General features: G+C 39.9%; 1 protein-coding gene across 2 annotated transcripts; it reads right to left on the bottom strand.

Moving 5' to 3' along the window:
• Positions 1 to 1,718: 1,718 nt before the first annotated feature.
• Positions 1,719 to 23,562, bottom strand: LOC128741310 (carboxypeptidase D). Of its 2 annotated transcripts, XM_053837041.1 has the most exons (15): positions 22,764 to 23,562; positions 14,265 to 14,500; positions 13,880 to 14,207; positions 13,670 to 13,818; positions 13,510 to 13,601; positions 10,715 to 10,820; positions 5,073 to 5,703; positions 4,605 to 5,014; positions 4,276 to 4,549; positions 3,836 to 4,209; positions 3,092 to 3,771; positions 2,863 to 3,037; positions 2,513 to 2,802; positions 2,322 to 2,450; positions 1,719 to 2,258 (listed from the first exon to the last, which is right to left on the bottom strand). In XM_053837041.1, exons 1-14 carry the CDS (start codon positions 23,256 to 23,258, stop codon positions 2,350 to 2,352), a joined length of 4,341 nt encoding a protein of 1,446 aa, XP_053693016.1. In that variant the 5' UTR covers positions 23,259 to 23,562; the 3' UTR covers positions 1,719 to 2,258; positions 2,322 to 2,349. The 2 variants fall into 2 exon arrangements, with proteins under 2 accessions (XP_053693016.1, XP_053693015.1); XM_053837040.1 differs by having other exon boundaries at positions 1,719 to 2,450.
• Between the last annotated feature and the right edge of the window lie 4,111 nt (positions 23,563 to 27,673).

Raw genomic sequence — 27,673 nt, 5'->3', positions numbered from 1 at the left:
GTGTGCTTTGAGGATGCAGCTCCCTCACACGAGAAACCTTGCGAACGGATGTTGGTTGTTGGTTAATACAGATCCCTCTTGCGGGGCCTTAAGTGAATTTCCGCAACCGTCGTGGACGTGCCCTCTGGAGGTTGTTCCACACGTACCTTAACTGCTCCTCACGCAAAATCGGTAGGGCCGCGATTCAGCCAACCTGCCACATACGAGCCTTGCCGAACATAATATTCAGTTGGAAGCCCTATTTGACAATTTGGTTGGCAGACAGAGGGTCTATCTCCAGCACCAGTTGGATGGTGTTCCCTATCACGCAGCGTCGAAGTACTTGCCACGCGTGTGATTCTGCCAGCCGTCATTCTGATTTTACAGTAGATGGAGGATCCTCTCGCTCGACGTATGCCCAGTCAGTGCTCAGAAAATATCCAATAAAACATCACGTTTCGGAAGGTCATTCATGGAATATGTTCGAAGCAGTATTTCATCCCACGGCAAGGGGCTTGGTACCGTAGTCTCCAGCCATCTTACTGTCTTCTCGTCGGCACAAATGAGGAGCAGGTAGCCGTTCTTGAGCTGGCAGCTCCTGAACTTTGGTCGTATGGCTGGAAAACTGTGTTCCGCTATGACAGGTCAGTTTTTCATTGTGGATAGCCGTTTGCTAATCCGCGGATGGTATAACAGATGGATAACCACTAGACGTGATTGGGTGATCCCTCACTGACAGACAGCTTGTATCGCCTTTTTTGTGGTCACTGGTAACCGCTTGTGCGCAAACAAGACGACTTTGGTGCTCCATCGTTGTCTGGTCGCGTCGCCATATCGGAAAGATGTCCGTATGGTTCGCATTTGGTAAACTCAGGATCATCGAAGAGACTAAAGGTCCTCCATTCAGCGTTTCGCTTTTGAGGTTAAAGCTATCCTCCAGCTCTTACTCCTTCGCTCGATCAATTGCAGAATCACCTTAAAATCGCGCGTAATGGAGTTCTCTGACTCCATTTTCTCCGGCCAGAAATTATATATTTTTTATGTTAAAGAGATTCATAATAAGTCAAACGGGATGCTGGGGAACGAAAAGTTTGCCATATCAGAGCCCCGCATAATGCGACAAGGGCAGATTACTGTGGAAGGCGCCCTGGTACTCCACAGACTTCATTTTCGGCTGAGTATTTATTGAACCCCGCACTATTCATCCTTCGGTACGGGTTGCATGACATCTTAGTTTCGGGGCTTATCCATTTAAGTCTTTACGTAACAGAGGTTTGGATAACAGAGCTATAACAACCATCTTCGTTTAGGGACTTTGGACCCTCTGCTTTGGTTCCCTGAAGTATTCGGTTCATTCGGACATGCTACTACAAAAATCCGTTATTTTAGGTTGAGAGTTTACACTTAGCATTCGCATGAGTGTCTCCTTCCCTGTATGAGCAACTGTAGTTTCCACCGGTTTCGGTGTGCATTGCCTGGCCATTTACCAAGCGAGTTCAAATCTTAACATGGGTTAATTATCAGGCCCGTTTCACACGCCCTTTTGCCTTACCAAGATTGAAGCCACTTGCCAGTGTATATTATAAGATCGAGATACGCCCTGCTTTACCAACAAAAACCCCGTGGAAAGTTTTTATGGTTTAAGAGTTATGCTCGGAGCACATTTAGTTCTTGGTCGCGGTTTTTCTTTCAAACGATATGCGATAACTTGTCGCACAAAATGGACATATTCTATATTGATCACTTTATTCATTTTCCGCTAAAATCCACCCAGTTTGGATGCACCTTCTAACTAGGCATATTTCACTCATTCTCTCTATTCCACAAGCGCGTAGATGATCCATAACATTTATCTGTAGTGATTTTTATTAGCTACCTATATCGTCTAGCATAACTATATTATCATTACAATAGTTCTACAATAGTTTATCATCACTCATTTATGGATTACTGGTTCACCGTAAAATAGAAAGTATCTATTTAGTATTTCGATACTACCATCCAAACTTGGTAGAATTTCAGCCTAATAACATCAACATTAACTTAACAGATCATCATATATCTTATGTTTTGCTCCACGACGAGCTGCGTTTGTCAAAAATGTGCAATTGTTTTGTTTCATGGAATTTATCACATTTATTTTCACTGCACTTGCGTGTTTTAGAACCTGCATTTGCATATAAAGAACATATAAAAAATTAGAGATAGATTCAACGATTTGATGCTTTAATTGACTTTCGACGAGTACGCAGTCAGTAAAAATATCGGAATGTAGAAAGCTTTGGAAATTTTTTTCCATTAGATATGCAACTAGAGCGAAATAAATTATTGATTGGGTTCACCTGCTGTTTTGTGGTAGCCTAATAGTACCTAGTTTCGAAACTTGGAGTTTAACATCACAATTTCCTCTTCGCTATCATCTTCAGTATCAGAAAGCGGTTCGCGTTCGTCATCATAGTACGGTTGAAGCTCTAAAAGATATTTGCGAGTTTATTATTTTTGAGAAATTTTTTAACGCATAAAATTAGCATACTTTTCGTTGGTGCTCGATAAAGTTCCGTTTCGCCATCCTCATCATCGTCGAAGAGTCTTTTAGTTTGCTCACCTTTCTGTGGTAGCATGGAAAAGTTATAATAATAGCGGGAATTTCGTCGACGGTTTTGTATATACGTAAAGCACATCACACCGCAAGCGATTATGGCAACGGAGGCACAGCCGGCGAGGATAACGAACAGCAGTCTCGGGATGCCCAAGACTCGCTCGTCTCGCTTTAGATGAAATATCACACCAGGCAGCTCACCCGATGAGCCTATGTGGAGAGTCCTGAATTGGATGTTCGATAAACATGAGACGTTTATAAATAATATTTTGTAGTATGAATACCGTTCGTCTGAAGTGAACCCTGCGGATTGTACGTGTAGTACTAGATCCTTCTGTTGGATGCCATCTAACTGAAACTTGCCGATTGAGTCCGTAAACCTAGTTAAATTGAATACTGCATTCTGTATGTAAACTTTTGAATTAGGCAGAGGATGATTAAACTCGTCAAGAACTAGACCTGTTTTAAAGAGATATTAGCTTACAACGTTTACGTGAGTGCATATTAATTTACCGGAAATTCTGCCCTGCAGCTCGACTCCGCCATCAGTTGGAAATATTTTCATTCTATTGGGTGCCGCCATCACTGCGAAGCTTCCATTATATAAAGCTGGCTTTCCAGTGGGAAATAATGGTTGAATCGATCCTATTCCTGCCTCTCGCCGACTTGTTTCTTCCATGATAATATCACCCATATCGAGAATTTGATTTTGGTTCAGCGTGATGGGTAGAATACGTGATGTATAATTCACACAACTAAACTCAATTTCCATTGAACCAGATGGGAGTACTACTCGGAAGTGTGCCAAATTGGGTGTAACCTTGTAAATCAAATTATTTCCACGTACTTTCAAGATTGCTTTTCGAATGGGATTTCCGCGTAGGTCTCGAACATAACCCTTAATGCCAGTATCAATCAGTTGAAGGAAATTCGTCATTCGTTCCAGATTCTGACGCCACACAACGGCTATATCCTGCTGCTGTGGCATCTTGCAGCAACCCAATTGAATTGTGAAAAGTGGCACCTTGTAAAGGTTATGAAGTTGATTTGTCAATCGTTGGATAGCGTCCGCTTGGTTATGTCGAATAGTGTTCTCTGGACACTGTTCGTTACTCACGGCCGTGTACTTATGCCCCTTTATTTTTTCCGCAAACCGTGAATAGATAGCGATTTTATCGGCTGTGTTGGGATAGCTGAAAAAATAGTACAAATAGACAAAGAAATCTAAAATGTTATTCGATTTTAGTGAGCACTAACAAAACGTCATTTCCTCCAGCGGCAAAGTTCAAAGCCAGATCATATTCCTCGTCTTGAAACATTCGCAACAACATATCCTTTTCATGGTCTGTTTCTGCACTCAGCAGTTTATCGCCAAGTTCCTCTTTCACTGTCGGATCACATAGGCTGCTATTGGCACGAAACTGTTCCAGAAGATGATCGGAGTCCAATTTAACGGGGACAAAATGGAGCACGACGTTTTTCAGCAATTTTAATAAACCCGGTTCGGGAATTTTGTACCCTGCCAGTACGTGACGAGCTAAGTTGATAACCATTTCCCGACCAATTGTGTTACTTTGAAACAGTGACGACAGGATCAAGATGTGCAGTTTCGTTTCTTCCGGAGTGCCAATCTAAGAAAAATGAAATCATTGAGAATTACAATAAGAAATTATTTAATCAATGGAAATTCTACTTACACTGTCAGTAATTTTGACCGATGGATACACCATTGATACTTCATTATCTGCGTATTCTAGCGAAGCCGTTTTGTAGTTTGTATTTTCGAACTCACTCATAATTGCTCTTAGCTCAATATCGCTATGGTACCGAGTATTCACAACATTTTCCAGTACACGGTAGTCGTACGCCGATGACCAATGTTGCGGGTCATCTCGCATCAGAAGGAAATCAACCAAAATCGGGTCTGTGGCCTCAGGTGGGATCTGAACCTGTACGGTTTGAGGTTCGTAACTGAAAAAAAGAGAAAACATGAGCAAAACAAACGCTCAAAATATCAAAAATTTACCCGGCAGCCTCAGCGGTAACATTATACAGTCCAGGGAGCACCATCTTATAATAACTGCCATCTTCTGTGGTGAAAGTTACATGTTGTATGCTATTCAGCTGAACAGATGCATGCGGAATGGCGTGCCCAATCGTGCTTTTAACTGTTCCGGTTATTCCGTGTTGTGCCTGTTCAACGTATTTCATCAGTGCTTCACGATTTTGAAGCCAGTACTGGGGTAAATCTTCCGCTTTCGGAAACTTCTCGCAGCCTACTTCCAGCGTCAGTTCATATGCACCACCTACAACGTAGGACCAGTCTTGCATTCCACCGGTCACCGAATACCATGCTGCACCGTTGGTTATCCCTTCTGGAAAGCGCTCCTGCATGAAAGTCGAACATGGTTTACCAAGATGCATGGTGGTGTGTGCCTGTAATTAACCAAATGTAATGAAACAGATGTTGCATTTTATATGTTTCAAAAGTTACATTTGAATACGTATGTGCCAGATACTGGAACATTTCATTTTCCTCGGTCGGATTGTTTACTGTCCGTGGGTTGCTGTAATCATTGCTATCAGCGAAATCCTTCGGTGAGTCGTCGAACGGATAATTGGCCACCAGAGCTCCACCGTGCAAATTCGCCGACAGAACAAACGGTATTGACAGTGACCAGTTCATGACGGCTTGAGTTTCAGGTTCTGGATGAGCATTGTACCGATTCCGACCGAACTGGTCCGGGAAATTTCGATTCAAGTCGACTCCGTTGGCGTTTGCTCGTCCTTTGAGGTTATCTTTGTCTTCATGCTCGGAAATCTCATATCCATCGGGATTCATACTAAACAGTACGTGTAGCCGGGTATTGTTGACCAGTTTGGTGACTCTTTCGCTTTTGTTATAGTTCTCGCATAGGTATTTGGCAAACAGGAGTAGCAACTCTCGACCTACTACCTCGTTACCGTGCATATTGGCAATGTACTTAACTTCAGGTTTTTCTGGAACGTGCTTACCGGGGTTACGGGTAATTTCCATCACCCAAAGGTTTCGTTGTTGAACGCTTTTTCCGATCGAGTACAATCGAGTTATGGACGGGTAATTTCCTGCTAAGTCATTGATGAAGCTAAAAACAGTAGAATATAATAATATATAATTTTACCAAACTTCGTACAAGTATTATCATTGAAGACAAGATTATCCGTTTTTTGGATTATTTTCTAGGCATAAGGAACATGCTTTTCGTATCACAAATGTTCTTGAAACTATTATTTGAACAACAGTTTTATCCGCCTTAAAAATTTAGGTTTCTTCGAAAAATGTCTTTAAGTATCAAATTTATTGAGAAACAAAGTTTCTGCTAAAGTTTAAGGAACAAACTGTTATGTTCGCTTTTACTGAACGAACTCCTCTTCAGGAGCATTTAATGACATCATGAATACAATTAGCAGAAACAAATGTCCGCCAGCTTGGAGATTGACTGGATTCAAGGCGCAATGCTGTTCCTAGTCAATGAATCTTAGCAGAACCCTACTACCCTACTACCCTTAAGTTACAGAACCCTACTCGTGGTGCCAACAAAGCTGCAAGCTATTAACGAGAAGATCTTCCAACCAAGCCCCGTGGGATTTCTGGCATATGGGAAGCGGATTTGCTGTGTAGCATATGGGAAGCGGATCCATGGGGCACCCGCCGGAATACGAGTAACCTTAGCGGAGATCGGATAATGAACCCCGGTGGAAGCTAAAGTCGTTCTACTATGTAAGGTCGTACCAACAGAGAAGGAGGCACAGTGTACTCTCGACACAGTAAGATGGCAGGATATGAACTCCTAGGTCGGCAGGAAAGCAATGTATAGACCAGCAATCGAGTTCTATATGCGAATGCCTCGGACCATTACCTAGTAGCAATACATGTGCGCTCAAAACTATCGATGGTTTATACCTCGCGACAAAGCCGTCCTTGTCGGTTAAACATTCGGCAATTAGACAACTCGTAAGTTGCCGAAAGGTACATGCGCATACTGGATGAAGCTCTGCCTTCCTCTGTGGAAAACGCTCGCTCGTCAACGAGGCCGCAACAGCGGTGCTAGGTGAGGAAACCTTGAGCGCACGAAATGATTGATTTGACGGGGAAAGCCAGCAAACGATAGATATGAAAAAAAGGCTTCTAAGCATATTCACGAGAGAGAATTTGGCCACGTATCGACGAACGCGAAATGAGTTGACCACGATCCTGAGGAGGAAAAAGCGCCAGAAGGAGGACAGAGGTCGTGAGGAGCTGGAACAACTGTTCCGGGCTAATGACACGCGCAAGTTTCACTAGGAGGTGAACTAAACTCGTAAGGGCAATACACCTAAACCTGGCATGTGTAGGGACGATGTCGAAAGTACAACGTACTCACGAATCATATTTTCGTGGATTTCAGGGCAGCATATGATACAGTCGAGCGCGAACACCTATGGCAGATAATGCACGAGTACTCTTTTCCGGACAAACTGACGCGGCTGATCAAAGTTACATTGGAGCGAGTGACGTGTTACGCGCGTGTGTCGAATCGCACAGAGGGTTACGGCAAGGGGATGGACTATCCTGTATGTTATTCAACATCGCTATTGAAGTTGTGATCTGGCGAGCGGGCATCGCAACGAGAGGAACGATCTTTAATAGGAGTAACCAGCTCCTAACCTTCGCAGACGACCTCCTCATCATTACTAGGAACCTTGGGACGGCGGGGGTAACCTACGCCAGACGAAAGATAGACGCTAGGGGGATTGGGTTACAAATCAATGCGTCGAAAACCAATTGTAGGAAGAGGCTCCAGAGAAAACATTGTTTGCCTCCCATGGACAATGACTATTGACGGCGGTGAACTGAAAGTGGTTGATGGGTACGTTTATTTGGGATTTCTGGTCACCGGACTGGACGCAAAACGCGAATCAGACAGGTAGTCCCCTACGGACTTGAGACAGTTACTTAGCTTACGGAAGACACACGTTATTTGAGCAAAAGATGTTGCGGATTATTTTTGGCGGAATACAATCGAATGGCGGAGAGTAGCGTAGGCGTATTAACCACAAGTTGCTGGCATGAGATTGCCATCGCACCCCTGGCGAAAGTTGGGAGAATACGGTGGGCCAGCCACGTCCCGTGAAATCCGTTCTCTTCAAGAATCACAAAGGCATCAGGAAGAGGGGCTGAGCGTGCTAGATGGCTCGACCAGGTTGAAGCCGACTTGTATGTATCGAGACGCTCGACGATTTGGCAACGAGTAGCTCAGGACCGAGTACAGACCGAATGAGGAATTTTTCATACGACATGAGCCACCTCTTTACTGGTAGAAGTAAGAAGTAAGAAGTTCGCTATGGGCACAAGACATGGACGATGGTCATGGAGAACTTGCAAGCATTAGCTGTTATTGTATGTCGTATGGGTAGGACCACGTTTGACGAAATATGGGAAACCGTTGTACGGAGGAGCAACGAGCTGGAGCAATTCTACGGTGAAGTATCCAGAAAGAATCTTTCCAGCGTTCCCCTGGGAGGTAATCTTGTACCTTGTTTACTTTATTTATTAATGAGATTTCTCTATTGGACCCGAAATTGAGACCGATTCAATCAAGAGCGTTCATTTTTGTCGGAAGAGGTGCGCTGACAGGGTGTCGACTCAAATCCAAAAATAAAATTCCCTGATTTTCCCTGATGCTTTAAATATTTTTCCCTGACCCTCAAAACTCGAATATGAAGCTTATTTGGGCGATTTCTGGCTTAAGTTTTTAACCCTTTAGCATGGGTTATGCGAGCTGCTGAAAACTAAAGCTAGATTTCTTCATGTTTTAAGAACACATATCAAAGATTCTTAACCTATTTCTTATCAGCGTTTCGAAAACGCCCTCTTCTATCGAGTCTAGGGACAGTTATGTTTGAGGTATCAACTTGAATCCAAAGAAACAAAGATTGAGAAATAATCTAATCGACCTGTTTTTGCACAAAGCTTAGATGTTACATACAACAAAATTACAGCCGTGTAAACATAACAAATCTTGCTCATTTTCAGTCAGCTCAGCTCAGTCAGTTAACGCAAATTCTTCAACTACAGCTTAATCAACGTATAGTCACCAACAAATCATAAATTCGATGATACTAGGGACGAATTGAACCGCCCAGTTAGCTTCGAGGTACGATGCTGATCTATCAAGCCAGTTGTGTTCGAATCTCGGCTAGCCAGTTTTTGTTAGATAGAATCAGTAGGATCGTTGCACTGACCCCGTAATTTTCCTGTACTCTAACAGCCGGCTGCGAAGTCTGTCGCAAAAGAAGGATAATGTCTAGTGACAGTTAATGCTCAAGACTTTGCATTGCTTTGCTAGGGACGAATTCTATGACAGGTTCGAAAGGATTTATGGGGTGCGCACAACTTGAAAATTCAAGACTCTAGCTCCCAGATCGATCCTGTTTCGGTCAATACTTTTTGGAAGTCACAATATACAGTCTTTTCTTAGCGACTTTGACCACTATCTCGTCGTAAGATCCACGCAAGGTTATCGAAATCGGCGAAGGCTCGCACTGAGAGGATGTTGCATTTCAACATCTAGCGGTTTACGGCATATGACGTTGCAGTGGAGTACACCAGAAAGCTTGATCAACGAATCGCAGAACAGCATGACGACAGGGAATAAGACTTAAGTCTAAGTAGGCTGTGGAGGATCCGCCATGGCGCCAACAACTACGAGGGAAGTGATAGGCACGACGTGGGGAAGACAATCACCCTTATTCTGCGAGTCACGTGACTCAATACGACAATTGTCACTCGCCGCGACTCGCCAGGTGACAAAGCGAGTCACCTAGGTGACAATTGTCACCTCATTCGCGATGACTCCAAATTAGTTACGTCACTCGCCTCGCAGAATAAGGGTGAGTGTAACAGCTTGTTTGATGTCGAATGCCAGAAAATGACAGATGAGAAGAACCAGGCCAAGAGTCGCTTGCTCACTGCGGATCACATCAGAACAGAGAAACATGTAAGCTTTCTGCGCATTACGCATCCAGCTGAACCAGTCCCGAAGGTTGCCAACTCGCATAAACGCAAATTCTACAGAACGTTAATGCTCCCGGTAACCCTTAACGGACATGAATCATGGATACTGAAGGAAGATGATCAATGCTTGGGGCTTCTGAGTGTAAAATTCTGTAATTGGTGAAAACACTGTAGATCGCGTGTAAATAACAGTATGTGTCCCGCTTTGTGCTCTTGATGTCTGCACCGTGAAGTGCGTGAGGCCTGCCATTGCCGATTACAAGCACTACAGCGAGTGAAGTCTGACAATTGTACGGCGCAAAACAAATAAAAAATTTACGGCAAACTGAAAGATAATCGAATCGCCACTAGACATGTGACAAGTTTTAATTCAACCGATCAATCCGTATATTTTACACGAAAATTGAAATTGATTCCAAAGTTGATCAACAATATTGCCGCGTGAACAAAATTTCCCTGATTGAATTTCGAAATTCCCTGATATTCCCTGATTTCCCTGATCCAAAAATGAATTCCCTGATATTCCCTGATTTTCCAGGTTTTTTCAGGAAATCGACACCCTGGCTGTAGTTAATGGCGCTCGGCATTTGTATGGACTCGAGGTTGAACCTCAAGTCTTTTTGATATGATGCTTTTAATGTTTCTATGAAATAGAATCTAGCTTTCGGATTTCTGTTTGAAGTTTTCCTTGGTTTCAAAAGTTGTGAATTTTCAAAATAAGGCAAAACCGCGAAAACCGGACAATTTTCCTGGGATTTTTTTTTTGGAAAATAGGAGACTTTGAAGTTTTTAAATATTGTTGTCGTTCATAGATCTATTAACTATAATCGCATACAAAATTTTATGAAATTCTGTGACCCTTCGGCCTATTTTGTATAGTTTTGGAAAATGCCTATGTGTATTGTACAAAACCAAACCTTGGATTCAATCCAAAATGCCAGATGTTTTCATTCTGTAAAATATAAGTTGACTACTCTGAGTAATTTCGAGAACAGTATGTTTTAAATTTGTGTTTAGTTTAGATAAAGTTGAGATAGATTCCAAAAATCATGAACAATTTAATTGACGAAAGCTTGTCTGTTTAAGTGAGTAGCACTTACCTTTCCATCGCTAAAAAGTTATGATGTTCAAACTTTGGCGTCATTAGAAATCCGTACTGGTCGGGTTGCTGGCGGATCACCCGAGGATGCTTGGTTTTATCTGAAACTGGTGGTAAAAATCCATTTTGTTAGTCACAGTGTTTTCCTGTCATTAAGTAGGTAGTTAGCGATGCCTCATATCACCAGAATGTATTATTACGTTATATTATAATCTACATTAGATACGTCACCATAATCCAGCTTACTGACTAGTCGAAGGCGAGATGAGCTTCTTCCGTTAGTGGTTTAAATCTATCGATTCGATTACGCGAAAGCAAGCACTACACCGTACACACATACACATTTAACCTTATACCATTTATACCGAAATTAAAAGTACAACATATATCAACCAAACTTTCAAAAAAAAAAACCAATTTAGCAGGAATACTTTTTGAAAATTGCTTTATTCATTTAAATAGACTTCACATGGGTTGGTTTTCATACTGATTTATAATAATGTCTTTGTTCGCAGGACAACACTAACAACCTCTGCTCTTTCTACATTCAGTTTATAGTTTATAATGTAAACTTTGGTGCCGGCAGATTCATACTATTTGATAGGAACAGAAACAAAATTGTGGTAACAGATCGTAGATGCCTATCGTCTACAGATGGACATTGAAAATAATTGTTCAAATAGTTATTTGTGCAGTCTGCTCATCTGTTTTTTGATTATTCGGGACTTCATTTTTAGAGGGATTTGCAATACATTAACATTGATTGTTGCTTGTATATTTTACATTAAAATGTGTATATGTATAAGTATGTACTGATTGATTAAAGCGAGCTTTAGCATGTTCAGCGTGCAGGATACTAAAGGATGTATTGTTTCTATCCGATTCGCTACAATACCAACAAATTCACAATTACATAATTTCTACATTGTTCGGGTGTTTCAACTTCTTTCAAAGTTATTTATAATGTGTGTGTGTTTGGTTCACTGGTTCGATTTTGTCAAAATTTATTAACGTATTGGCCGTTTTGATAGTTTTGATTGTAAGTTGTGTAGTAGTAGTATTGGGGATCCGCTGGTCGATACTTTGGGGAAAGTGGAGAATAGTAAGGATAAGGCGGAAAGCGGTTGTTATTATCAGCGTACCAATAGTATTGCGGTCCCCAATTGTAATAGGACGTCTGTTGTCGCCTGGTTTGCAATGTCGGAGGTTGGTTTTGTGAAGGTTTTGGCTTTGGGAATCTCACTGGAATAATTAATTGTAAGTGTAGATGCATTCAAAATGAGACAGTAGTTGTACAGAATAAAATAATGTGACAGTTAAGTTGTAAATTAGTTTTAGAAAAGGTAGATGCGTTGGTTAATAATAAAAATAATAGTTTCTGAAATGAATATGAGAGAGACAAATATAATGTTAAAATTCGAGTTGCTCAATTAAGATAATCTCACTATTTCCTCAAAGTCTTGTGAAATTTCATTAGTTTCGTTCAAAAGGTTAATATTACCGTTGTAGGAAAGTACGAAACCGACGGATTTAGATGATTAAAATGCAGTATATTTTAAGGACCAATCCAGAAGTTAGGAAATTTTGGAATTGCATCATACTGCTTCAGCAGAATTTGGGAGCGAATCATTTAGTGACATGTCAAATGAAATTCTTCTCCATACCGAGATTCGAGTATTTCAATAACTAACGAAAATTACTATCATTTATTTTTTGAAATTGCTCAATCATGCTGGAGTGATAATTTAAGTTGTCAAATATATCACTGCGTTATCAAAATACCACAATACCTGACTTATGTGGCATATAATAACGTACGCTAACTAAACATCACAGGTTTTTTCATCAAATTTAAAACTGCATTTTTCAGTGATATACTAATTTTTATAGAAAACTATGACCCATATTTGATAGTTTGCCATGTCAAGACATGTTTCTTAATTGGGCAAAGATGTTTGCTTTAAAATTGGACACAATAGGCCGAATGAATAAAAGAGTTAGAGCAAATTCTTGCATAAGATTTACACGGGAAAAGCAAAGCAAACTGTTTTATTCATACGGCCTAATTTCTAAGTACAAAAAAATAAACGTGCAGCACACGATTGGGTAACCGATTTGTGTTCGATTTATAATCGTTTAAATTGGTAAATTTAAATTGGTTTGCGGCTTATCATCCAGGCTTAAGCAACCTGTTATCGTGTAATGCTACTAAGCGTGACTTCTAACCAATTCATTTTAAATGCCGATTAGAAATGCTGATATTCTCTCAATAAACTTGTAGCTAGATTTGTAATAATTTTGGGCATTATTTCAATTGAACTTCGGGATATTTTTGATTATAAGACACCCTGTAACTTGCAAACATTATAGCCAGGTGTAAATATATTGCATAAAGATGACTTGTAGGTGGTTTATAGTACAGAATATGATATATGTAGGTATATTAATTCGTCAAATGGTAAGCAAAGCGGTGCAAAGTGTGGTGAATGTGCGAAAAGGCTAAAAAATACCTAATAAAATCAAAAAAATCGTTTGTATTAAAACAGAAAAATGACACCAGTTAGTTTGAACATCCTCTTTTGTTACCCCGAACCACACATAAAAAATATGTTAGCCTCTAACGAGGTTTTGAAAAATCTGTTCCATTATTTAACGATTTGGTTTGAATAATAGCTGAGCAGGACAAATGAACAAGCCCCCCTTTTCCCAAGGAACAGATGGTTCCAATATTATGTGCATCAAGCCCGTTAGGTACCGTGCCGTATCCGTTCCCCCTTGGAGCACTGTTTTAGTTACCTTCATCGGCGTTGTACGATTTGAGACTGAAATTGACACGCAATGGTTGCTCGGCGGTGATTGTGATTGGTACTTCCTGACTCGGATAGAATCTAGAACAGAACGTAAACAGATATTATTTGAGGTCAAATATTTTCATGATGAAGCGGCAGATTCTTACCCAACGGCTTCTACTCGAATCCTGTAATTGCCGGGAACCAACAAACGCCAGTACTCTCCTCGCTCTGTAGTGCGAATATTCTGGTTGATTCCGTCAACAATTACGTCCGCATCCTTTATGGGAAATCCACTGCTATCTGTTACAAGACCCTACACCAAAGGATATCACGTGTTTAGTAAGCTTTAAAACTGTGTTATTAACTCTACGTACCCTCACACCAACATTCACCAACTTTATGTACTCAATAAGCGACCTCTTGTTCTTCTGCCATTCCAGAGGCATTTCGCTGGCCTTCGGATATTTGCAACAGCTAAGTTCTAGGGTAATTTCGAAGCAATTACTAAAGACATAGTTGAAGTCTTGCATGCCACCGTTCAGCTCGTACCAATACGCTCCATTCGTAATACCATGCTGGAATGTTTCGTTGCAGTCTTGGCCGTGTTTCATCACTGGATGGTTTTCAGCGTACATTAGAGCTGCGTACTTAAAGAAGTGATTGTCCGGTGTTGGACTGTCTTCACAGCAATCATGATGGTTACTAGAATGAGTGTTTTTATTAGTGTATGAACTTATAATCGACGAAAAATAAACCTACATGGAATTATCGTACGGATAGCTGGCTACGACAGCACCTCCGTGCAGATTGGCCGACAGCACGAATGGGTTTTTCAGAATCCAGTTCATTACGGCAACGGTTTCCGGTTGGCGTCGATTCCGCCGCTGGTGACGTATGTGATCATCATCGAATCGGTCCGGAAAATCACGGTTCAGATCCACGCTGATGGCATTGTGACGACCGACGTATCCCGGAAGGGATTCACAGTTTCCTTCCTGCAAGGAAAACGTGAATTGAATGCTTTATTGAATTACAGATGCTTTTTGTCGTTAACATTTCCGTCAATAAATATATCTAGGGAATTTCAATCTGACCTGTTGACCCATGAACCGATATATTGCTGTGAAGTGCAATACAATCCTCGCAGTAAGAGCGGTTTATACTGAACTGTATTTAGGAAAGTGGTAACAGATCGGTTGGAAAATAATTGAAGCCCACACTAAAAGTTTGAAATGTCATGTAATGCGTTGGAAGGTCCATAACGAAAAACAAATTATTTTTTTTGTGCGCGATAGCCAATTTTATTCTCTTGCGAAGGCAATCAATAAAGATCTCGTGTAGCCATAAAATTCTCTATGAAAATAAATATTTCATAATATTATCATTGGTACAGATTGTGACAAAGCGTGCCAGAGTTTTTTGTACACGGGCATAGACTTACGAACAATATACAAATTCTAGGTTGCCCATTTCCCCACAACTCTAAAATCTTCGATTTTCTAACAAATCGTTTGTTACAAAAGTTTTTAACAGTTGAAAGCAACGTTTTTTAATTAAAATTATTTCTATGGACGTAGCCCGGTTTATAATTTAACAAATCAACAAAATAGTAGTAGTTTCTTATCTGATCGCTTAACCCTTTATAAGGCAGTGGCAACTATATTGCCACCAACGAAAAATATTGTTTTTGCTTTTCTAACAATATCGTTTTAGCATATTATGTACCCAATATGTTCTGATAGCCTTTGGCAACATTCTCAATGTTTTTAAAACGCTGAATTTGTAAAAAATGGTAATTTACGAACCACTTTTATGAAAACAAATCTTGGTTTTTGAGTGTCAACAGTAAATTTGGTTTAAATTCGTAGAAAAACCATTAAATTGGAAACTTTTTGGATGGTAATATTCAGTTCACGGCGTGTTGTGATAGATTATGTGGATTTATCCAAAAACTTAGAACCAATATTCGAGAACATGTTTTTTGAGCTTAACGGGCAGCGGCAAACATATTGCCACCAACGTTTTGCGCTAGACGGGCAGTGGCAACTATATTGCCACCAATTTTTTCAAGTTTTCCAGCAATTTTTCCAGCAAAAAATCTAAATGTTAACGAATACTTCGTATAGTTGTAGATTTAAATGGTAGAGCTTGATCATTTTCTTAAAAGTGATCCTGCGAGAGGTTAGCAAAAATATTGCCACTAACGTTTTACGCCAGACAGGCAGCGGCAACTATGTTGCCACCAATGTTTTGCTCTAAACAGGCAGTGGCAACTATATTGCCACCAACGTTTTGCACCAGACGGGCAGTGGCAACTATATTGCCACCAATTTTTTCAAGTTTTTCAGCAATTTTCTCATCAAAAAGAATATAAATGGGTTCTACCGAATGTTAACATTATGTTTCGCTGAAGTTTGTGTTAATTCCACGCGTAGTTGCCACGGCCTTATAAAGGGTTAAATGTCGTACTGTCAGCCGTGTTTGGCGTTTTGATAAATCAAAACCGGTTTTATGTTGGACTATAGTAGTTTCCATTAATTTCTGTTAAATCGGATCAATAAATAGGGACGTTAGAATCCATTCAGATTAACTCATTAGAAAAAGTGCACTAAACATATATTACTGACATACTGAACTAATAGTTACATATTATAGCAAATTGCCGCAAACACAATGTATCAGAGAGTTAAATATAATACGGAATGCAACAGCAAAGCGAAACCTTGCCATCGCTTCGAGTGGAACTTTCACTGATTTAGTGTTGCTATTAGATAATCTCTACAGAATCTATTATGCGTTGCCCAACCGATGCTGGCCGTTGATTGTTTTGTGTCCAGCGACTGTAGGATGAAAACGCAATGTAAAACACAAAAAGCTGTCGCCATTTGAATCGAAAACTCTAATACATTTAAAAATTTGCATAGCATGATGCGTGTATTACTGAATGGTTGTACACGCAAATTTCAGTTTTTACTGATTGACACGAATCCGAACTTAGACAGGATTTCTGCGGGTTGGCAAAGACGGTTTCTATGTTCTATCCAGATTGAATGATTTTCAGTTTAGACATGTAAAACAACACAGAAATCGTTCACTCTATTTCCATTTCTTCTGTGTTCTGACGCGAGTTACGCACGGCATCACAAAATTTCTCTTTTCGCGCTATGGTGCTAATCTATATTGCATTTCGGTCAAGTTTTTGGTATCAGTCACTTGCAGTAACATTTACTTGCACAGTTGAATGGGGAATAAATGAAATTTGCTCCGATCAAATGGACCATCATGAGCAATACCTAATGGTATACGAGGTATTAATGAAAACGCTACTCGGCTCACACAATTTGAATAATTCATTTTTACCGTGCCATGACATCGTCATTTGATTGTGGTGAAATGTCATATGTTAAGCCACATACTAATTTTGCCAAATTGTAGAAAAAGACTTGTAATTTCTAAAAAAGAATAAATTGTCTAGTTTTCAGATTATAATTTTCCCATTTTCAGCTATTTTTTAAATTATTGCAAGGTATATTGGGCAAGAATGTTTGTGTGACTGTAACTAAAACACATAAACGAAGAAGGTTCATTGTTGTTCAAGGTCATTTAATTTTATATTTTCATGACATTCTTTTTCGGTTAGCAAAGTTTTCTACTTACTTCTACTGCTTGCGGACAGTATAAAAGCTTGAACCAAATGTGTTAACAAATCGGAAACAATGTATAAGAATTTTTTAGGCTCGACTAATTGATAATTGATAATATGAACTTGTTTTGAACTGGTTTCAGAGCGAATTCAATATTTACTTTCCTTTATTTCATCTATTAGATTGCTACTCGGTTTCAATGAAAGAATTGCTTTAGTTTTTCTGGTTTTCAAAAATTAGAGCAAAATTCTAAAATAACAGAGAAATTTCAAAATGAGAAAAATCATTCCTTGAGCTTCAGTTCTGACCGAACGTCGCGACTAAGATGGTGTCTACACCTAACGATGGTTGATAATAATCGGCTTCAGATTAGGTTGAGGAATGTTTCGAACAAGTGATTTTTCTCGTTTAGCGCTATGTTCATCCCACAAAGTAAAATATGACTTAATTGGATACATTTTGACGTGTGTGAAATTCACTATTTTATTTTTGCTGTCAGTCTCAATAAATAAAAACAGATTTTGTGCTTTTGCCAACGTTTCGACTATATTTTTCAGTCTTTATCAAGGATCAAATACTGTCTGTTCTTTGTCAATTGTGTTTGTTTTGTTTTGACTACTTTTGTTTGACTACATAATGAAATATGAATAAGTTATCAGCAGTTATCAACGCAGCTCTTGTTACAAATAAACTCAATGTATGTCAAATCAATGTGCAAAGCATATGTACCCGAAATTTTACTAAGTTTGATGAATAGAAGAGTAGTGAGAAACGATTACGATCGCCATGGGGAAGGCATTAGTGTTTACTATCGTAAAGGATAGAGTTGTAGGATAATTGGTATATCTGTACAAACTGAAGTATTTCTGAGAATCGAACTAAGTTCTTGTTAGAAGTTTTTTGTGGAGCTGACCGGTTGCTTATTAGCGTTTATTATAATCCACCTGATGAGAATTGCTCAGAGATTCTTTCCAAGCATTTCGAGGAATATGGATTGAAATATCGTTATAATTTTCTTATCGGCGACTTTAATACGGTTATTCGTAAACCTACTGCAAAAACCAAACGATTCGTTGATGTACTAGATAATTTCTAATATGTGCAGCAATGTTGGTATTTGATTGGTAAATGGTAAATGGACCCAATAAAGGTCCTTAGCACCTTATCCAGCAACTTCTATGCCTACCTCCACGTGGTACCAGCCGGAATACGAGCAACCTTAGCGGAGATCGGGAAACCAACCCCGGTGGGAACTAAGGTCGTATACCAATAAAAAGGGAGGCACAGCCCCATCACGAGGCTCGGTAGCATAGGCCTTGGTACGGCTAAACCCTAAAAGCTAAAAGGAGTCAAGAATATTCTACTCGGAACATTCGGCTTGTACAAAGGTGACGAAATAAAGGCATGAAATGGAAACTTGGTACCTGGAACTGCAGATCGTTAAGTTTCGTTGGTGGCGGGGTGTTGCTCGATTAGTTAGAACCCCGAAAGTTTGGCGACCAACGAGCTGGGAACGGGCCTCGTAGTGTTGGGCAAAAAGCAGGATCGCGTAATGGACTGGAAAGCGATCAATGATAGGATGTGTGTGTTGAGGATAAAAGGCCGTTTCTTCAACTACACCATCATAAACGTGCAATGTCCACACGAAGGTAGACCCGACGACGAGAAGGAAGTCTGTGCGCAGCTGGAGGCAATTTAGGACAGCTGCTCAGCACGGTACATCAAGATCGTCATCGGAAATATGAATGCCCAGGTCGGCAGGGAAGCAATATATAGACCGGTGATCAGGCCCATAGCCTGCACACTAACACGAACGATAACGGCCAGCGATGCATCAACCGTACAGCTTTCCGATATTTAGTGATCAAAAGCACTTTCTTTCCTAGCAAAGATATCCACAAAGCCACCTGGAGATCACCTGACCAACGAACTTCGAACCAAATCGACTATATTCTCATCGAAGGCCGGTTTTTCTCGAACATCATCAACGTACGCTCCCTGCGTGGTGCGGATATCGACTCGAACCATTACCTAGTAGCAGTACACGTGCGCTCAAAACGATCGACGGTTTATACCTCGCAACAAAGCCGCCCTGCTCGGCGAAACATAAACATGTTGGATAAAACTCTGCCTTCCTCTGCGGAACAAGATGCTTCGACCCTCGAAAACGGATAGAGATGATACGCTCGGCCGCCAATGAGGCCGCAACCGCGGTGCTAGGAGTAGAAACCTCATCCATCATCTCTATCCGTTTTCAAGGCTCGCTTGGAAAAAACTATCTAAGCATATCCACGAGAGAGAATTTCGCCAAGTATCGACGAGCGCGGAATGAGTTGACCACGATACTGGAGAGGAAAAAGCGCCAGAAGGAAGACAGAGATCGTGAGGAGCTGGAACAACTATTCCGGGCTAATGACACGCGAAAGTTGTAAGAGATTGTGAACCAAACTCGTAAGGGCTGCACACCTAAATCTGACATGTGTAGGGACGAGGGAGGGGATCTAATCACAAACGAGCGCGTGGTGGTCGACAGGTGGAAGCAGTATTTCTATGAGCACCTCAACGGTGATAGTAGTAGGAGACGCAATGGAAGTTACCCCCGGAGTGCTTACAAACGACAACAACGTGCCGGCTCTCGATCTCGAAGAGGTCCGGCGAGAAATTCATCAGCTGAAGAATAATAGAGCCGCCAGAAAAGACCGACTCCCGGTAGAACTCTACAAAAATGGCCAAAAACCGCTAGCAACTTCACTGGATAATTTATAGGATTCGAGAGGAGAAGAAACTATCGGAGGAGTGGGTGGAAGGTGTAGTCGGTTCCATTTAGAAAAAGGGCGACCGGCTCGATTGCTGTAATTACCGCGGTATCACGTTGGTCAATGCCCCTTACAAGGTCTGCCAGATTTTATTGCTTCGTCTATCCTCAATAGCAAGAGAATTCGAGGGGCAGTATCAGGCAGGCTTTATGGGGGTCCGTGCGACTTCGGATCAAATTTTACTTTCCGACAAATCCTCCAGAAATGTCGAGAGTACAACGTGCCCACGCATCATATTTTCGTGGATTTCAGGGCAGCATACGATACAGTTGAATGAGAACAGCTATGACAGATAATGCACGAGTACGGTTTTCCGGACAAGCTGACGCGGCTGATCAAAGCTATTCTAGAGCGAGTGATGTACGCGCGCGTTTCGGGGACACTCTCGAGTCTTTTTGAATTGCGCAGAGTGTTGCGGCAAGGGAAGGGACTGTCCTGGATGTTATTTAATATCGCTATTAAAGGTGTTATCATCGCACGGTGGGCATTGAAACGAGAGGAACGATCTTCAGCAAGAGTAGACAACTCCTAGCCTTCGTAGACCAACTAGACATCATAACTTGGGACTTGGGACGGCGGATATAATCTACGCCAGACTAAAAACGGAAGATAGGATGATGGGGTTACAAATCAATGCGTCGAAAACCAAATATATGGTAGGAAGAGGCTCCAGAGATAAGACGCTCAAATAAACAACAGTTACTTTAAATATTTTATGTTTCGAGCAAGCTCCTTAATCCAGTTAACATTCATCAACTAATTTCAAGCCATATTCCCATAGTTAACTAGTGCTATAAGTCACGCAAAACTCTGCAAAATGTAATACTACCGCCAATTGGCAGAGTGTGTGATTGTAATCTGGTAGTTTAACTCTTAGTACCTAGAATCATTTATCGGCACACGATAAATTTTGACGAAATTCAACCGGCCGTAACTTTTATAAAACAAAACATTATTGGAGGTAACCAGATAGTTTTGATGAGCAAACTTTTCCTGATTTTTTGAGATATTCGGAGATTTATCGGAGATGTTCTGAGTTGTTCGGGGGCATGTCAAAAACTAATTTTTTTATTACTCATCTTATCATCGAGATTCATTGACATTCATATTTTATTCAAAAACTGGAATAGATTTCTAGAAGATTGGTAAAACAAGAATTGAAATCCTTCAAGAAACAAGTGACTGTTTTAGGTAGCTATAGTTACTGCCAGTAACTATTTTAAATAGGTTATAAATTGGCATAACAAAGTATTTATAAAACATTTACAATGGGTCAATCGTTTTCAAATTACCTGCTTTCGCAGTTCTATGGCAACCGCACGTTCGTGCCGCTAGGCACAGACTTTCAATTTTTTAAATAAAAAATCTGTCCTTAAAACATTAAAATGTTGTCGTAGTTTTGTTCAGCGATTTAATTGAAATTTGATTCAAAGATGTACGATGGCAATTATACAAGCCAACCGATATTTACCGTTTTAAAAGCATTTTTTTTAAATTAACGGTCAGAAGAACACCATAATTTGACCAGTCAGTATATGATAAAAGATAATTTTGTGAAAGAAAAAGAAGCTACAGTAGATTCTCGGAAACTCTTGAAAAAAAAAACAAAATTTTCTTGAAAAGTTAATTGTTCAGAAAAGTTAAGCGAATATTACCTCTCATGCAACACTCTAAAAAGTTAATTTTTAGCTTAACTTTTCTGAGAGCTCGAATTTATTGGTTGTCCAAAGCGTTTATTCACACAGGACACAGGTGTGTTTTCCTTCTATCTTTATTTCTCATTTTTAGGTTTATTATCGCCTTTTCGCAACTTCATAACTGGGATTAAATTATAAACTCCTGTACCGGACAGTTGTAGCAATAGTTCAATACGGGCACATAGTTACTTCGGGGTTTTTTGATAACATATTGGAAAAGCGCAAACTCAAATTGAATTTTAAATCCAAAAGAAGGAACAGCAGGGAACAAAAAATAAGCGCGAACATTGTCAAAATGTTGTAGACTACGAAAAGTAAACTAGTATAACCGACTAAACTGTGTACAGCAATCGGAACCAGCTGCAAAAGACAATCTTCGTGACTGTCGCAGTGGCATTTTTGAACCCAGTGCCCTTCTGGCATACAAAAAAGTATAACCGATTATTTTAAATTTACTGCAAGGAACTAAGTATTATTTCATATTATCTTGCGACCTATTACAACTGCTTTACATTACAACTTCCAGATACTTAAAAATGTGTATCCCGTATCCGACAATATATTTTTCGCTTTTGTATTTATCATTTTCAATGACTTTCAATCAATTTTCAATCGACCCATTCCCCAATCGATTAACTTTTCCGAGTCCACTGTATCATGCAAAACCCTGTAAACGGAAATTAACTACTTAAAATTGATTTTGAAATACTATTGACTGTTTATATTATGTTTCTCCATATGTATATTGCCAATCTTTTAGCTAAGTACCTGCTTCAATCTTTTTTTTTCGCATACACTGCATGATACCCGCATAAACGGTAAAAAATAGGTCGAACATTCACCGCACCACAGTAGGTTTGTATGTTTTTTTTGCTGCAAATCAAGTTTGAATCAGAAAAATAAAATTCAGATTCAAACGCTTTGTCGCAACATGCCCACGCAGTTCATCTAAGCGTAAATTTATTGTCGGAAGAGTGTTTCCCACTCCATCACTTCTATTGCTTTTACGACATTAACCAGCATTGACGTCATAGATGACGGACAAACAAACTACTCCCTTCACCATGTTTTTGCAATAAACTATCAATATGTTTGACTTACCTTAGAACGTTGAAAACCGTCCGGATTCATTGAGGGCATCAGAAAGATATCGGTGCTGTTAATCAGGGCTCCAATCTCCGGATCGTGTTCGTAATTGTTGAGCAGATACTGAGCCAGATAAATTAACAGTTCCCTTCCGACCGTTTCGTCACCATGCATGTTGGCCACATATTTAAACATCGGCATTAGCAGCTGTCGCGGCCGATCGATATTTGGCCGAATTTCGATTGCCAACAGTGGACGTTCCTCTTGGGAAAAACCAATATTGTGAACCTTTACCAATGATGGATGATTTTTCTGGAGGCGTGCCAGCAAATCCTGTAATTCGTCATTGGTCTCATAATGAGGACTCTGCAGGAAGCTTTCATCCTCGATTATGGCCCCAGCAGGTGATACACCTTTCGGGTGCTGTAATGTGAAACCATTTGCGAGTAAAACACAGCAATTTAGAGTAATCACCAGCGCCACAGATAATTTTCTGCTTGACATCAACATTATCGGCGGGGATTTGAGACTTTTTTATCCCTCCACTAAACAAATCAGAGCGATGACTTCAAGATAATTTTGTGCACGAATTCACTTTTTGTGGAACAGCACCATTTGGCACTAAAAGCAATACTTCGGGAGAAACTCCCTGTTTCTAGCAGGGAGGTTTTTGTCACCCACCAACTCACTTAATATTGCTCAATTTCACTACACAAGAAGTTTGCAAAAAACTATCCTTAGATTTTACGCGACGTATGTTACTTCGGCGAAGGAAAAGTTACATTTGCATTGCATTGATTTTGATTCACGTCATTTTGCACAAAGTGAAAAGACAGAAAGCAGAGATGCCAGATTTGTTTAACTCTGTGAACTCGAAAACTAAAAAAAAAATCTGCTCGAAACCCCAATAAAAATATTGCCCGTTTCTTTGGTAACAAAACGTGCTGCTCACTTTTTTGATAGCTTGAAATCGTCACAGAAAGAATCTGCTTGATTGTATGTAAGTTATAAGTATATATTAGGCTTGTCTAGCACGTAAGCTATTGATTTTCTTGACAAAACAAACCCCGCGACGATTCTGGCGACGGTTTCGCCCGCGACGGTTATAATTCATCGCGTACGAAAGGGTGGGAAATTGATAATATTGTCGGGGCAGGAAAAAATTTGCACGCAATAATAAGTAAACTCCAAAGAAATTTGAATAAAATCTGCTTCAAATTTATGAAAGCTATTAAAAACTGCAAATATCTACATTTTTATTAAGATCTACACACAGCCTCGAAAAGTTTGCAGAGTTAGAGTTAATTTTTCCGTTGTTTGTTCGCAGCAGAAAATAACTCTCCTCACCCATTTTGTTTACTCTTGCCACCTTTGCCCTTTTGTTAATACACCAAATCAAGGTGACGTCACTCGGCAGATACCGGCGCCCTTGTTTACATTTCGGATAATTTTCTTTTTCGTTTATGTTTATCGTTCTATTTAGAATCGGCTATTCGAACGATCATTTTGTCGTCAAATAACAGATTCCTCTTAATATGTTTTTTACAGAAAATTCAAATAATGTTATTAAACTCAAGTCAGCATGCTCGGGTTTAACGAGAAATTAGCCCTCATCATGTATTCATGACTACCCTGATTGCTTTGAGTGTGTTGGTAAATAGGTCTCAATGGCTCTTTAGATGCAATTTTTTAAATGTAGTACAGTAGATTCGCTAGGATAAATGTTTATTTGTCTCACATTATCGATAATCTTTAATATGCAACTCAGTTCCATCGACAAAAATGCTTTTCTGATGAAAAAACTGCTTATGAGCACATGCCCTTCAACATCATCTCAGCATAAAACATAAAGCATAAAACACACACACAACACTAGCCTCATCGCGTATCGCATTTTCCTTGCATATTTTAAACAAAACCGGCCCTTCACTTCACTTGAAAAGCAGTAGTTGGAAACATTTAATTGTAGCACATCAATATCTGGCTCACTTTCTGTCAATATATCTCCGCAGCTGGCAAAAATTTACAAAATATAAAAGCACACGAGCAGCTAATCTACATTTGCGCATGCAAAAGACACTCTGCATGCACTATGAAAAATATGTATGTACAACTGGCGAAAAAACTTGCGCAGTTTTCATCCACCGAACTTTTCACCAAAAATTTGCATTTTAACGACTTTTACTCATATAAGCCATTCCATATAAAAATCTGGCAGGTTTTATTTACTTTATTCTTAAACATAAGACGAAATGCATGTCGACTGCAAACCAGATGATTCCAAAATCATTCCGGTAAATGAGCGTATCGATTTTTCAGCGTGCATCTATTTCATGCGGCAGGGGGATTCTTGTATTCTTTCTTTTGTCTCTTGCTCGTAGTAACACAGTGGTGCCATACAAAATACTAAGATTGTGGCTTTTTCGACATGTAGTAAAGAAATCTAACGGAAGATATGGCAACATTACGTTGGGTAAAGAATACAGACGAATTTTGTGTTAAGCTCTCGCGTGACTTTAGCTGAAATGTTCATCATATGTTATACAATACTCCCGTTTTTTAATAACATTTCTCGTCAAACTGCATGTACACACACAATGCGTTTGGTTATTTGTCGCTTACAGTTTCTATTCTATTCGCAAAACAATACAAATATAAAATGATGATATCTCAATGATCACTAATTTCACCTTAAAGTATAATCGAACAAAAACTCCCTGTTTCATTTAAGGGGAACCCGAAAGATGGTTGCACTTGGTTGGAGGCTCAAAGATGGTTGGACAAATGGCTACCTTTCGATGCATGTATTGTTTTGTGCCTTAAAAATGCATCTGTATTGGCAGCGCATCCAGCGCACGCTTTTGCCACGTAATCAGTGCTTTCAGTGCTGTCATAATTTTCTAAAACTTCTTATTCCATTTATCGATCCGTTATATATCAACAAACGCTCAGCAAAACCCAATAAAGCATTGCACGCAGATGTCAGTGCGTTTTTTTTCCTCCCAGGTTTGACAGTGTTGTGGGGTTTGTTTTGATTACTTATTCGTAAGACTCAGAAGCAAAAAACTGCAAAAAGGGCAAAAATATATGTTGTACAGAACTGTTATCATTTTCCTGCTTCGGAAAAGTCGGGTATTTTCGGTTTCCGCAAACAAGTGGTACCAATTACAAGTAATAAACCCACTAGCAATAAAATTAGGTTACAAAGGGAATCAAAACAAAACACACAAAAACGTCAAACCAGAGTTGAGGTTAGGCACCGTGCAAAGGTTTATTGCTAATGGAAAATGACTTTAACTGATCGTATACATCATTACGTATTCGTGTAACGTATAATCAAGAATTAGTTCCTGGAAATTAAATAAAAAGGAAACTTATCCAATTTAATTCTACTATGTATATTTTATTCTTGACAGATACGTATTTCGCCTACGACATGCAGGCTTTCTCAGTGTCTGTTTTCGACTTTCGAAGTTGTGGCCGCCCTGATGAAGTAGGAACCGTTAAACGAAAGATTAATTGTGGCCAGATTTAGAACACGGATAAGAAACCTTGCTGCAATCCATGTTTATTGCGCCAATAGGTGCTGCAGACCTGCAGAAGGAAGAGTTTCTACAGCTATAGCTGAACAGTGTGGTTGAAAAAATGCCGAAGAGGGACATTCGAATTCAATTGGGCGACTTAAACGCGAAGTTTGGCTCAAACAACGCGGACCTTGAACGCGTCGTGGGACGCCATGGCCTATGTGATATAAGCGAATACAGGGAGCTGTTTACAGAGTGTTGTGATAATAACAATATGGTAATTGGTGGATCACTCTTTCCTCATAGACGACATAAGGATATGTGGGTTTCCAGCAGTGATGCCAACCTTACAGACATTGGTGCATGCATAAATTTGGGATCCTGCCATTTTCTGATTTTCTCCGCAGTAATTTACTTTCTCAGTCTAATCTTTTGTATAACCAAAATAATTTATTTTGTACTTATTTAGTACTTTAAGCTTCAGTAACATCAGTAAAACTACTTAGAACTCACAGGAACTAAAATAACTTGTGGTCCCAAACTTATGCATGCACAAATGTCTGGAAGGTTGACATCGCTGGTTTCCAGCGACGGCCGAACAGAAAAATAAATATGTATGTGTATGTATGGGGGTAGCCACCATCATTTTAAGGGTTTCCCATTGTATGCAAGTAGAATTACTGCAGAATCGAATGTATATACTTAGCAACTTTCATGTCAATGCTGTTGGTGAAGGACCAAAAGGGGTTGGGGGGATCTATAAGCAATGTCATATGACTCCACGGGAATATAAGATAGTCCTTCCAGTATAGACTTCCGGTTTCTAGATACATAACCTCGTCGTGCAAACTTATCTTGCGTGATGATTTGTGTGCTAGAAGGGCACGTCAAAATTCTCTCCGACCTTATATGACTTGGGCTGGTTACCACATCCCACATCCAGTCTTCGTTACCCTGATGCTCCTTCTCTTTTACGATAATGATATATGTAATGAAATATGTGTTGTAAGAATATACATATGAAGATATAAATATGGACAAAAATAGAACAATCTCACCAGCAGTCCTTCGAATGGAATAGAGTTGCATCATTTGAGTTTACATGAGCGCTTCCATTATTAATTTATTTTTTTCTTCTGGTATCCATGAGCATTATTTAAACTTTCTTCACGGTTGAACAGAAAAACAAATTCACCAAATCTGCATCAGCCGAAAGTGCAGGAGGAGTCATCTTGATGTATGCAACATTTTTTGAAATTGGAAGGTTTGCATTTGGAAGACTCTCGCGGTGCAAATATGATGGGAAAACTTCAGAAAGTCTGGTGCGAATTCACGTGCTTTCTACACGCTTTGTGCATGCCACAGCCTTAATTTAGCGTTGTTAAATATGTTTTTTTTTCA

Source organism: Sabethes cyaneus, chromosome 3, assembly GCF_943734655.1.
Source record: "Sabethes cyaneus chromosome 3, idSabCyanKW18_F2, whole genome shotgun sequence".
Taxonomy (NCBI): Eukaryota; Metazoa; Arthropoda; class Insecta; order Diptera; family Culicidae; genus Sabethes; species Sabethes cyaneus.
The sequence above is the reverse complement of the archived record's forward strand: the minus strand, read 5'-3'. Positions and strand labels throughout refer to the sequence as shown.